Source organism: Brachycentrus maculatus, unplaced genomic scaffold (genome assembly GCF_059751285.1).
Source record: "Brachycentrus maculatus isolate JH-2025_06_01 unplaced genomic scaffold, ASM5975128v1 h1tg000202l, whole genome shotgun sequence".
NCBI classification, from domain to species: Eukaryota; Metazoa; Arthropoda; class Insecta; order Trichoptera; family Brachycentridae; genus Brachycentrus; species Brachycentrus maculatus.
In genome coordinates, this window is record NW_028280953.1 from 2,246,252 (window position 1) to 2,260,454 (window position 14,203).

Here is a 14,203-nt window from a genome sequence, read left to right on the forward strand (position 1 = left end):
CGCTCGGCTACCGTTCCGGGGTTCGATTCCCAGGGGGGTCAAATAAATACTAGTGATTTTTTCACATTAATGTTTATTCAATATTACCCTGGACTGGTACCTGAAGCGGAAGGCTGATCACCTTTCCTTCATGCGTAAACGATCAATATAACACTGCGTTTATATGACGCAGTGCCCTATGCACCATTGGGGTGCGGATAAGGGTTTTATTATTATATTATTCTTTTTTTATTTGTTTATTATTTTTAATTCCATTTTATACAAAAAAATTGTAAAACATATATGGCTGACTAAGAACTGCACCCAACACTTAGTCAAGCTGGAATAAAGATTTATTATTATTATTATTATAAAATACATGCGGAGCTGATAAACACAACTAAGTTTGGAGTGTGGTCCTTACAATAAATTATATTGCTTATGTCCAAATTAGCCATATTCGCTCACTCCTTTCAACAACGTCATATATCAAAAAACTTCATTTTTCAGGAGATCGTTTATAAAGTTTTAAAATATAATACAATGTATTAAAAATAAATATCAAGCCATTTATTGAACTTTTACTGTGCAACAGATCTTTTAAGGTAAAACCTGAATGTTTTTTCTCCACGTGAAAAATATTTAGTATATTTAAAAAAATAATTAAACTATACCTTTTCTTCAGAATGCAAAAACAACACTTTCTGCCCTGTAACGGGTAAATACTAAGTTTAAAATATGCCGCTTTTGCCGGGATATAGTACATTTTCTGGGCATTCCGAAAACATGCACAACTGAAAATTGACGATTTTTTATTTATGACGTTGTTGAAAGGAGTGAGCTATATGACGTATGATATATACGTATGATTTTTAAAACTAGCTGCAGTGAGATCCTTACAATATATTGATTGCCTCTGCCCAATTTTTTTTTCTTCGCAGCCTTTTTTGTACGCAATACGAAAACATCTACGCGCTTTAATTGTTATATAGTATAATTATAAAATATTGTAATAAAATGTTTAAAAAAATTAACAATAGACTGTATAATGTGAGTATATGTCAACAATTTCTAAGATTATGTACGGCGCGAGCAGTGAGCATAGCAACACGGTCATGCATGTAAAATACCTCGTACATACATAACAGTGAGGGTTTAATTACCGGAACCGATTTGGTACTTAACCCTTACTTTGCACAATAATATGGAATAAAATAAAAATATTCTTGTATTTATATTCCTCATATCATCGTATTCATATTTCTCATATTTCTCTCACTCACACATACGTGCATACACTCACACATACCCACATTCACACATACCCACTTCACGCACACCTACTTTCACACATACCCACTTTCACACATACCCACATTATACACATACCCACATTTACACATACCCGCATTCATACAAACTCACTTTTACAAATACCCACATTCCCACATACACACATTCACACATACCCACATTATACACATACCCACATTTACACATACCCGCATTCAAACAAACTCACTTTTACAAATACCCACATTCCCAAATACTCACATTCACACATACCCACATTATACACATATCCACATTTACACATACCCGCATTCATACAAACTCACTTTTACAAATACCCACATTCCCACATACACACATTCACACATACCCACATTATACACATACCCACATTCCCACATACCCACATTCACACATACCCACATTATACAAATACCCACATTCCCACATACACACATTCACACATACCCACATTATACACATACCCACATTCCCACATACCCACATTCACACATACCCACATTATACACATACCCACATTATACACATACCCACATTTACACATACCCGCATTCACACAAACTCACTTTTACAAATACCCACATTCCCACATACACACATTCACACATACCCACATTATACACATACCCACATTCCCACATACCCACATTCACACATACCCACATTATACAAATACCCACATTCCCACATACACACATTCACACATACCCACATTATACACATACCCACATTCCCACATACCCACATTCACACATACCCACATTATACACATACCCACATTATACACATACCCACATTTACACATACCCGCATTCACACAAACTCACTTTTACAAATACCCACATTCCCACATACACACATTCACACATACCCACATTATACACATACCCACATTCCCACATACCCACATTCACACATACCCACATTATACAAATACCCACATTCCCACATACACACATTCACACATACCCACATTATACACATACCCACATTCCCACATACCCACATTCACACATACCCACATTATACACATACCCACATTATACACATACCCACATTTACACATACCCGCATTCACACAAACTCACTTTTACAAATACCCACATTCCCACATGTTCACATTCACACATTATACACATACCCACATTCTCACATACCCACATTTGCAAACATACATACCCACATCCACAAAAAAAAACATAATGTTTGTACCCACATTTACAAAATTCCTCGCGTAGTTGCATGGTATAATATTATACTCGTACCAGTTCGTTGAACTTGATTCTTACGACGTTTGTTGTTTTACAAAATATTTTAATTAATTATAATATATACGCAACGCCAAATTTCCCACGCCAATTATGATTTCATATTCACTCGGGAGTTTCGACTCGAAGAATAATTAATTTCGGAGCTGCCTAATCAGTGTATGATCTCTTTATTGCGCCGCTGGCATTGAAGCTACGTTTACGTAGGGGTCTTGTAGCTTGGGCCTTTCCCTATCCAAAGCTAGCTTTTTAAGGTATTTTTTTTCTTTATTTTAATTTCGTTTGCATTACATGACATAATGCGGGTGTGTTATTGTGGGTATAAGTGAATAAGGATGAGTGTGAATTTGGGTGATGTGTGATTATTATTATTTGTGAATGTGGGCATTTGTAAATATGTGTGAATGTGTGCGAATGTGGGTATGTGGGTATGTGTGAAAGTGGGTGTTTGTAAATGTGGGTATGTGTGAATGTAAGTATATGTGAATAAGGGTATGTGTGAATGCGGGTATGTGAGAAAGTAGGTATGTGTGAATGCGGGTATGTGCAAAAGTAGATATATGTGAAAGTGGGTATGTGTGAAAGTAAGCATATGTGAATTGAGGGTATGTGTGAATGTGGGTGAGTGCGAATGTTGGCATGTATGAGTGCGCATGCGCATATGTGTTTGTGTTTACGATTGAGAGAGAGAGAGAAAGAGTAACTTGTGGTCAAATTGGGGTCGAATCTTGAAACGCTGACCAGAATCCGACTGAAATATGTAACATCTCAAGCGCTTCCGCGAAATGTCATCGATGTCGGCTGTCGACAAGGCTGTAGATATACAATAGTTATAGAAACGTCGGTTAGGTATGGATGGGAGGAGTGCCTCACCTGCTTGGGGATGTGCTTGGCGCTGAAGAAGACGTGGAAGCTGGTCCACTTGCGCACCAGGTCCGCGCCGGGCGCGCAGTCGCGCAGGTAGCGGATGGTGTCCGCCGTGAGCGCCAGGTCGCTGCCGGGCGCGTGGATGGCCAGGCTCACCGGGGCGGCCCATCTGAGGAACGAACAAACGGGTCTCATTCACCATACGATAGATAGTCCATCTCACAATGATCCATCAATCCATCTCCACATGCAATGGAACAATCTACATTTTATTCCAATAATTTATGGTGACAATCTATAAAGTCTATCATAATCTTTTGATAATCAGCTACATAAAACAATTTAATTGCCACACTGAGAGATCGCATCCGACTGCATTCAATCTTTCATCCTTCTTTTGCCAACTCCATCGAAGAAAATCCAAAATCGAGAAAAATACACCTAACGTATAAACGACTTCACTTGCATTGGAACATCAATTTCGTTTTATAATAATCCATTTACAATACACTACCATATTTTACAATACGTAATAAAATTACCAACAGCAAAACAAAACTATATTCCAACATTGCGAACACGATTCAATGCCCGATAATCCACTTTGACGGCTTTCCAATCATTTAGATTATATTACATAACACAATCGACATATTTATAAAGAAATAAAAGTCGAGTCGTAAAAATCCGACACATTTTACTTCAGATAATTTCCCTTACCTACTATTTCTAGTAAATACGACAAGCACTCAATACAGGATTATAAACATAAAGGAATTACCGATAATCCTTTGATAAATTCAATTTCCATAATCTATTATAAAGTATGTAATTTCGCTACAACTTCGCATTAAAAAAACCCAGTAGTGTAGATAAAATGGCCGATATATCGCAGATCAGGATAATCGGCTGTCCAAACTCAAAACACAGTAAGGGACATTTTTTTGTAGTAGGTTTTTTTTTTGCATTTTTGGACTAAGTAGATTCTACTTAGTCCCAAAATGCAAAAAAAACGTATAAAAAAAAGTCCCTTACTGTGTTTTAAATTTGGACGGCCGTAATGATCATGATAGAACGTACATAAAGGCAAGGTGATCACTTCTGCGCTTCAGGGACCAGTCCAGGGTAATTTTAAAGAAATATTAGAGTTTAAATCACTAATATGTATTTTTTGCCTAAACCGCCGTTTTTGTATTGATTTTTTTTTACTTCGAATAAAATATATGGTTTTGAAAAAAGAGTAATTGAAAGGTAAGGAGTTTAAAAAAAATACAAAAACATTTTTTTCAATATATGTTCCAAAAAAAAGGGCTATTCTGATATGTATTTGAAAAAAATGAGCGTGAAGGGACGTGTGGCCCCTAGCGCAGCCTGCATTATAAAAAATATCATTTTTTAAACTCCTTTCTTACCTATCAATAACCCTATTTTTAACTGTAGAATAGATCATATTGCTCAGTGCAATATCTATCATCTGCGCGCATTCCCAATGGCATTTTAAATTTTGACCCAGTTAAGGCTAAACTGAAAAGGGTGTGTTGAGATGATTTGGGCTTGTAGATCAAAAAGTGAAGAAAGAGAAGTAAAACGAATGCCAATTTAGTTGAAAATAGGAGCAGAGAAAACCGAAGAAAACTTGGCCTGAAAGTATGCTTATTTTCGAATGCTTTGAAGCGGTCAGGTCACGAGTCGGAATAATCGTCGGATATGTATGAGGAGATGCGCGTATGCGGAAGAGGCGTTTCTGCATGCTCAGTATATACTGTGTTTAGAAATGATATGATATGATCGAAACACGTTTCACAATATGGTAGATTTGAGGCCTTAATCGCAATAATAGAATTCATTAAGCGTCCGGCTGCGCTGAGAGCCGGTCATTATTTCACGCCCATTTTTTTGGAATATTTATTGGATTTTTATATTTTTTGATTTTTTTGATTTACTGATTTTTTAAACTTCTTACCTTTTAATAACGATTTTCTTGAAAAGATAAGAGTTATTCAAAGATAACCATATGTTTATATCAACCATATCGCTCACTCCTTTCAACAACGTCATATATCAAAAAACTTTATTTTTCAGGAGATCGTTTTACAGTTTAAGAATTTAATAAAATGTACGAAAAATAAATATCAAGCCACTCATTGAACTTTTTACTGTGCAACAGATCTTTTTAGGTAAAACCTGAAGGTTTTTTCTCCATTTGAAAAATATTTAGTATATTTAAAAAAATAATTAAACAATGCCTTTTCTTCAAAATGCAAAAACAACACTTTCTGCCCTGTAGCGGGTAAATATTAAGTTAAAAATATGCCGCTTTTGCTGGGATATAGTACATTTTCTGGGCATTCCGAAAACATGCATAACTAAAAATTGGCAATTTTTGATATACGTCGTTGTTGAAAGGAGTGAGCGATATATTGAAAAAATATTTTTACATATTTTTTCAACTCCTTACCTTTTCAATAACACTTTTAATTTCAAATCCCTATATTTATTTCGAAGAAAAACTTATTTTTTCAATACAAAAACGGCGTTTTAAGCAGAAAATTCAATCCCATCAAATGTTACCTGGATTTGAAGGAAATTAAGTTGCGATTTGACGTATGTCGGGCCTTAAAGAAGTAGTCGTGAATATCAAACTTCTAAACCTTGACTGTTTCAATCAAAGAACTCAAATAGTTTCGTTGACGACGCAAATCACAAATGGGAAAAGCAAACAAGAGAAAACTATCAAAAGTTGTTAGCGCTCACTCGGGAGTCGGAGTGAAAACATCACTTCGCATTGTGGAGGTGAATTACCCAACCTCTCACGTCATAGGTGCTAACCAAGACTTCTATTTTCTTTATTTAGTTTAGTTTATTTTTATTCAATTTTAATTTTTTATATTATTTTTTGACATCTCACCAAAGATGAAGAAGAATATGGAAGTCTGGGCATTTACGGGGCTGACGACCGTCATAGGCTGGTTTAAGTGATCACTTTACTCACGTGTAACATTCACCAATTCTACCCATAGTTGACAACCACACTACTCAAATTTTTGGAAGTTCTATATATATGAACCAATTTTGAAACATTGTTCTTGAATCACTAGAACTTCACTAGAGACATCTATTGGTGAGATGAATAGAATCTTTTTACTGAGCAGAAACTCTTATATCAGTATGTGAGGTCAGAATCCTGGATTATAATCACATACATGAGAAACGCCAGAAAATATCATTTTCATCATTTTAGCTTAACAATGTTGATCACTTAAACCAGCCTATGACGGTCGTCAGCCCCGTAAATGCCCAGACTTCCATATTCTTCTTCGTCTTTGATGCGATGTCAAAAATAAGGTTGATAGGTCATGTAGTGGATTTTGTTTCTCCTAGCTTTAAAAAAATGTTTTATTTTAATCTGTGTTGGGAACAGGAGGGATTTTCTAGTGTGGGCCAATCAGGAACTTCTCAGCATTTGCTCATTGCTGGGAGAAAACCACGTTGCACTCCTCAGGAGAAGCCGGACTGTTGACTGTCGTCAACAGGCCTAACCACGAGGTAGGACAGCAGTGGGATACTGTGAGTGGACCAAAGTCACTATAAACATGGATGACTACGATACCATTCCAGCAATGATTGACAACCGCAGTAATTTATAAAAAATAATCCAATTAATTTAGTATTTCATCGTGTGCGCGCAAGAAAAACGCATCGAAAAGATGAAACTCCTCTTCTGCCATTTCGCAGATGCGACATCGCCCGCGGGGCGTGTCGATATGAGGAAAACAATTATTATGACATGCACAAAACGTCGCAGCTAACTTATTTTTATTGCTCACATCCGTGTGACTGTTTGTACTGGAGTCTTGTTGGCACAGTTGGCCGTAGGAGTCTACTGTGGGCTACCTGTAGCGTTCTAATTGCCCACAAAATATTGGTACTGGTATAATAACAGCCGACCTCTTCCTGATCCTCACTGCTGCATGGGTGTGGTGCGTTGTATAGCTCACCGGTTTAGTTTTGTTAGGGTAAATGTATCATACGAGACAAAATTGTTGTTCCTGTTGTCTTATATGGCTGTGAAACATGGCACCTTTGGACCATGGAAACAACTTTGAAAACAGGTCTCTGCGGAGGATTTTAGGCGTGCGGTGGTTTGACTTTGTGAGGAATGAAGAGATAAGGCGTGGGACGCAGCAAACCTTGGTCACAACTGTCGTCAAGAAAAGGCGATGCAGTTGGCTTGGCCATGTACTCCGCATGCCTCCCGAGAGCCGCCATCAAGCTTGCCTCTTTACAAGGCATCAGATTCGCGCCGCCCAGGACGACCACTGCTGACAATTCGTCGGCAGTTCTCGTCAGAACTTCGGGACACGGATCTGACTTGGGAGGATGCAAAGGAGCTGGCAGCCGACAGAAAAGCTCGGAGACAGTTTGTGGATTCCATATGCTCCACAATACGGTTCAAATAATAATAAATGTATCATATATATATATATATATATATATATATATATATATATATATATATATATATATATATATATATATATATATATATATATATATATATATATATATATATATATATATATATATATATATATATATATATATATATATATATATATATATATATATATATATATATATATATATATATATATATATATATATATATATATATATATATATATATATATATATATATATATATATATATATATATATATATATATTTATATATATATATATATATATATATATATATATATATATATATATATATATATATATATATATACATATATATAAACTACAGATGATAAGCTGAAGTGTCCCTTAGAGACAAAATAAAGAGTTCACGCATTCGTGGAAGCCTGGCTGTAACAGGCATCAATAGTAAGGTAGAGGAAAGGCAATTGGGATGGTATGAGTACAAAAAAAGTAGAGAACCTGACCATATTGTAAATCAGGCAATCGCCATGGATCTTCCTCGAAAGGCATCCAGAGGAAGACCAACAAATTCATGGGTGATACAGAAAGATAACATGATTCGAAAGCATGACCTAGGTGACATTGTATATGATAGAAGGACCTACAACCTGGGGACGAGGAGAGCTGACCCAATAGTCTACAAAGACGATAAGTTGGGATGGAACCAGGAAGAAGATTGATATTTAAATCATTATGTTTTTCCACAAAGTTAATGCCAAATATTGATTCGGCATCAACTTGGTGGTAAAACATCATGATTTAAATATGGGTTTGGCATTAAACAGCTGAAATATTTGATCACCCGTCCGAGGCACGTGGTTGACGGGCCATCGGTATGGCAGCGCGCTACTTTCATGGGTATTAGTAGTGCCGATTATTTGGTCGAACCGCTTTTACATGCGAGGTTCACCTTGAGCGTGAACTCCCGTTTTAACTATCTGAGAATAACACATAATTGCCTATCTGAAAACATCGTATAAATCACGCGAAATCAAGGTCGATTCATTTTTGTTAAAACGGGTCTCGCTGAACATGATTGGACAGAGAAATTACCGGGAAAAAATAGTGTGAATAACGGTGTTACAATGCTGGCGAGAGGCATCTCGCTGACAACGCTACTTCAAATCTTCACTTGAGAACTATACTCGCAAATTGCGGTTTTAATCTGTATTGTGTTCTTAATGCTACTGATTTTGCTGCGCAGAAAGTTCTCAACATGAATAAAAAGATGTAATCAAACATTATGAATGTACAAATACAAACTACTAAACGGTAAATGTGAGTTGCATTTATTGTACAAGATCATTAAGTGGATTTTTGTTACTTCTAGCTAAAAGATTTTTTATTTTAATCTGTGTTGGGAACAGGAGGGATTTTCTAGTGTGGGCCAATCAGGAATTTGTCAGCATTTGCTCATTGCTGGGAGTAAACTTCGTTGCACTCCTCAGGAGAAGCCGGACTGTTGACTGTCGTCAAAAGGCTTTCCATTCCACTAGAAGAGGGCTCGGCATTTTGTGTTATCCATCGAATTAAATAAAAAATATAAATGAAAATTAATTTGACAAAACCCGACTACTGACAAATTGACGTCCATTGAACGGATGAAAACATAAAGTGGAAAAAATATGATGTTTACCCAAATTTCTACTCATTATCATTGGAAATTTGTTTATAAAAAAAAAAAAACATAATATGCCTTCACCCGTCATATAAGTGTTACATTTAAAAAATATAAAATTTTATTTTAAAACTGTGACCTACCGAAAATTCACCATTTTATGACAATACGAATAAGACAAAAAATGAGCAGTGCACTGCTCATTTTTTGTCTTATTCGCTCCTGTATGACTACGATTAGTCTGCTCCTGTATGACTACGATTTGTCACACTGCAGTGTGACAAATCGTAGTCATACAGGAGAAAGTGACCAAGTGCATCGTTTTACAAAAACGTGATCATTGACTATTTAATATCTTACTAGCTTAATATTGCCCTGAAAAATCCAAAAGGATTTTAAACTTAGAAGTATTTACTTGTTAAAAATTACTAACTGCATTGATGTTTATTTTGTTGCCAAGCAAGAGTGACTTAAATGGTTCTCCTGAACATTTTACGTTTTGTTAGTTGGTCACTTTCTCCTGTACGACTACGAAATATTGATTGATATAAGATATTGAATCCGTTGTTTCTATTGTATTATTGTATCTATTGAACTGTTTTTAGGGATCAACCTTGTTCATTTAATATTAACAATAAAGTCTGCTATACTATCATTTTTAGGACATATAAACTAAAAATGCTATAAATCCTTGTACATATAAAGGCAAGGAGATATTTCTAAAACAACTAATAAACATTTAAAAAATAACTGAATGTTCACCAGAATCAGTAAAATAATAGTATTTTTTCGTTTCTTGAATGTTTTCCGCAGATACTTTATAAACTTTATAAAATGAAATAACTTTGTTATAACCACTTTTTTAGTAATACAATTTAACCTACCGGTTTCAACAAGAAACCTTTTTTTGTTGAAACCGGTATATTAAATTGTATTAATAAAAAAGCAGTAAAATAATAAAGTTATTTTATTTTATAAAGTATTTTTTCGAATCGCAGTTTGATTCATTAAGAAGTTCAGGTAGCGATTTTATAAAAAAAAAGATCGACATTTTCCCCACAGGGCCCATCGCTAGAGATGACAGCGAAAACAAGTGATCGAAGTTAGACGGATTGGGTGAATGGATTCACTAACCCGCGACCGGTTAACGGCGTGTGCTCATGTTGGTCGAGTGACCGACTGAGATGCTACACCGAGATACCGCGAGATGGGAAGATAACGTTTCAGATACATATAGATGTATGAAGGCCGCGACACGGTATCGAACAAGACGTCTAGCGATCTCGATATTATGTAAATTGTTACGCCTGCTGCTGCAAGGAGTTGCGAGTGTTTTTGCCTAGAATTTTCACTCATGACTTACATGAAATTATAGTAATTTTAAACATAAAGGGTAAATCCACTCACGAGTAGGCATAGGCTATGAAACTTAAAAAGTTGAAGCCCGAGTAGGGACATGATAAGCGGTGTTGCATGAGCCGTAGCTAGATTTCAGAGTCACTTGGACGTTAGGTAATTTAAAAAAAAAACAACGAATTTCATACTTATTGATTTTTGTAAGCATTATAAACAATTTGAACGCAAAGGTAATCAGAAAGTACAATCAGGGTAGTTGTGAAAAAAAAATCCTACGATCAGATTTGAGAAGTTTAAGTCTGAGTAAGCCTGAGCCATGATAAGAGGTGTTGCATTAGCCGTAGCTAGATTTCAGAGTCACTTGGATGTTAGGTAATCAAAAAAAATGCAAGGAGTATGATTTTCTAATATACATATAGCCAACCAGAAGGGTATCGAAAAAATAATAACTTATTACCAGACATGGAGACATGTTTAATAAACTACACCTAGAAATTCATTGAAATGAAATAATAGAGAAGCTCAAGCGGAACTCGGCTCTCCAAACTCAAAACACAGTAAGGGACATTTTTTCTGTAGTACGTTTTTTTTTAGCGTTTTTGGACTGAGTAGTCCAAAAATGCAAAAAAAAAGTACTATAAAAAAATGTCCCTTACTGTGTTTTAAGTTTGGACAGCCGACATGGCCTTAGGATTCTAATGATAAATAGCAATGTCTCAGACGTTTCTTAAAATTTATTGGAGAAGGTGCATTTTTACAAGGAGAGGTAATTCATTCCATAGTCTGGCCGCTTGGACAGAGAAGGAATTACTGAAGGATGATGTGTTATGGTGAAGAAGAACGAAGTGATAGACCATGATCTGAGTTACAATAGTTGGGTTTAAAGAAAATGAATTGGGGACTATCGATTATCCCACCTTAACGAACGTTAAGAGTTTCCCGGGTTTAAAGAACCAACGGTTTTTCATAATGGAGACACTAGCAATACTAAATAATAGCATAAGTCTCCTTACACTCGTATGTTAGTTGTCTACATTTTCACAAAAACTCTTTAAAAACGCCTGAAAATAAAACAGAGGGTAAAAAATGTCAAGATGGAGAAATGGCAAGTAACTCACCGCTCCAACAGCGGCACCAGGTTGTCCATGAAGGTGAAGTCCCCGTGGGTGGTGTACGTGACGGACTCCTCGCAGCCCATGGGACCGTGGTCGGCCATCACGTAGTTGTACAGCACCCAGAACTCGCCCCGCTGCCTCGTGCTCGGCTCGAACGGCTTGTCCTTGCACTTGAGCGTCTCCCGCAGCTTGGCCAGCGTCGCCCCGTCCAGCACGCTCTCGTCCCTCGGCGTCTCCGGAACTACCTCCTCGGTCACCATCTGATTCTGCTCTTCAATCATGGCCTCCATGTTGGGCACGGCTACTGTTTCGCTGGTGCTATTCACGCCTACATTGGTTAGCCTATCTACTTTGTCACCCTCCTCTATAACCCTGGCACTTTCGTCTAGCTTGCTGAAGTCCGATTCGACAAAGTTCAATTTCTTTTCGCTCCTGACCGAGGTCCTGTCTAAGGCGAACGATCTGACGTCTTCCTGTTTCTCCGGCTCGGCGTACGCCTTCGCCTCGCTGACGAGGCGTTCGTTGCGCACCATCGACGATTGCAGCTCGTTTTGATTATTCTCTATGGCGCTGGCCAGGTTCCTGCCGTTGCTGGCGGGGTCGAAGGAATAGTCTCCCGGAGAGCTCTTGACCGCGATGTGAACCCCCATGTACAGGAGCACGGCGAGGTTCGCGAAGATGCTGCAGCGCAGCAGCCAGTTCCTGCGGGTGAGCATTTCTACGGCGTATTTCCCGACTTTATACAAAATTAACGGCCCGCGGGACGCTTCACTATATCGGTTAAAAATATTTAAATATCACACTGTACAAAAGCTATTTTTACGATTTTAGAACACTTTTATATATTTGTTTACAGTTAACCAACGTATCTAGCGAATGATCTTCGCGAGGAATCCACTCGCTATTAACTGAAGTTGCCAATGTTATCTAAACAAAGCACACGCGGGGTAACTAACAAAATGAGATTCACTCAACTAGATTCGATAATATCAACCAAACTTGAAATTGAGCGGGGTACGAAGCGATAACTTTCTTCGCGGATATGTTGAAGTAGATTTGTGAAAGTACTTAGAGTCGGAAATATAAATATGTCGGTGTGTTGATACCGATTTCTCCACCCGCTAATTATTCACTATTATTCCTTTCGTAAGATATTTTTATAACAATGATACGTAATTGCGAAGCACACAAGATGCTGATTCTCAGAAGATGTCGAGATAAGAGGATCGATCGATTGGACCGCTAAAGCGTGGATGTTCTCGCATACCGACACAGATTATCGGAGTTGGCGTAACTGCCATTCGATGGAGTCATGTCTGACGACACCAGATTGTTCCACTTTCTCGGTTGCTCGTCGAGCGGCGCTTCCGTCCGTCTTCTACCTCTTGGTCGAAGTTTTCTGTAGAAGACTTCCTTTGACGTCATCACAGCTCCAGTGGCATAGTATGGATACAGGAAGTGCCGAACTCGACTGCGGACAGCTGTCGCATCTCGGCTGGCGGAGGAGAGAGGGAATCTTGATTTAGACGCCAACCACCATCGCAACACCTTCGGAAAGAGGTACAGCTCCCTGGTCCAGAGGTATTTTAGGATTCGACTGGATTTCTTCCAGTTTTAATTATGAACAGATGGGCTCCTTTTTACCTTAGGTTCAGTTACGACTGGGTTTCGTACAACTTCCCCCTGAGTTGATAGGGATCATTTACTATGTCAATGTTGCGTCACTGATGAAGACAGCGGTTTCCTGTAAAAGATGTAAAAAAATCATTAATAGAACATAGATAGACATTCATATAATACAAATTTGTACAGAAAATCATTGTAAACTAGAAGTACCCGACCACGGGTAGCCGTGGCTTACTCTGATCAAAAGGAAAAGAAAGAAAATAGAAAGCACACATTATATATTTCATTTTTAATTAATGTTTTACTTAGTAAATACCACTATTTCTTAAAATCTACTGTGACACGTGTTTCGATGCATTCCGCATCATTTTCAAACACCGTATGTGATAGGTTTTACCACAAAGTGACTGCAATCAATTAATGAAATTATATGTTTCATTCGCAATGTTCACAAGTATTGATAAATATCATGTACCTAAAAACTTTATAAATTAAATGACAAAATCATTGTATTTTATTATTAAAAACACATTAAAATAAAATTTGTGATAATTGTTTCGCCTTGTTATGGCATT

At 37.2% G+C, this 14,203-nt stretch overlaps 1 protein-coding gene across 4 annotated transcripts in view; it reads right to left on the minus strand.

The window, feature by feature from the left end:
- LOC148307292 (beta-1,4-glucuronyltransferase 1) overlaps positions 1–14,203 on the minus strand; it is a 91,729-nt gene that overhangs the window by 7,341 nt on the left and 70,185 nt on the right. For all 4 annotated transcript variants that reach the window (XR_015837868.1, XR_015837869.1, XM_088263622.1 and 1 more), the window contains 2 exons: positions 12,006–13,746; positions 3,435–3,597 (listed from right to left, as the gene is read on the minus strand). Coding sequence is in view for 2 of the 4 variants with exons in the window: in XM_088263622.1 (XP_088119748.1) it covers positions 3,435–3,597; positions 12,006–12,718 (876 nt within the window). In the remaining 2 variants the exon portion in view is untranslated. The remainder of the gene's footprint in view (positions 1–3,434; positions 3,598–12,005; positions 13,747–14,203) is intronic.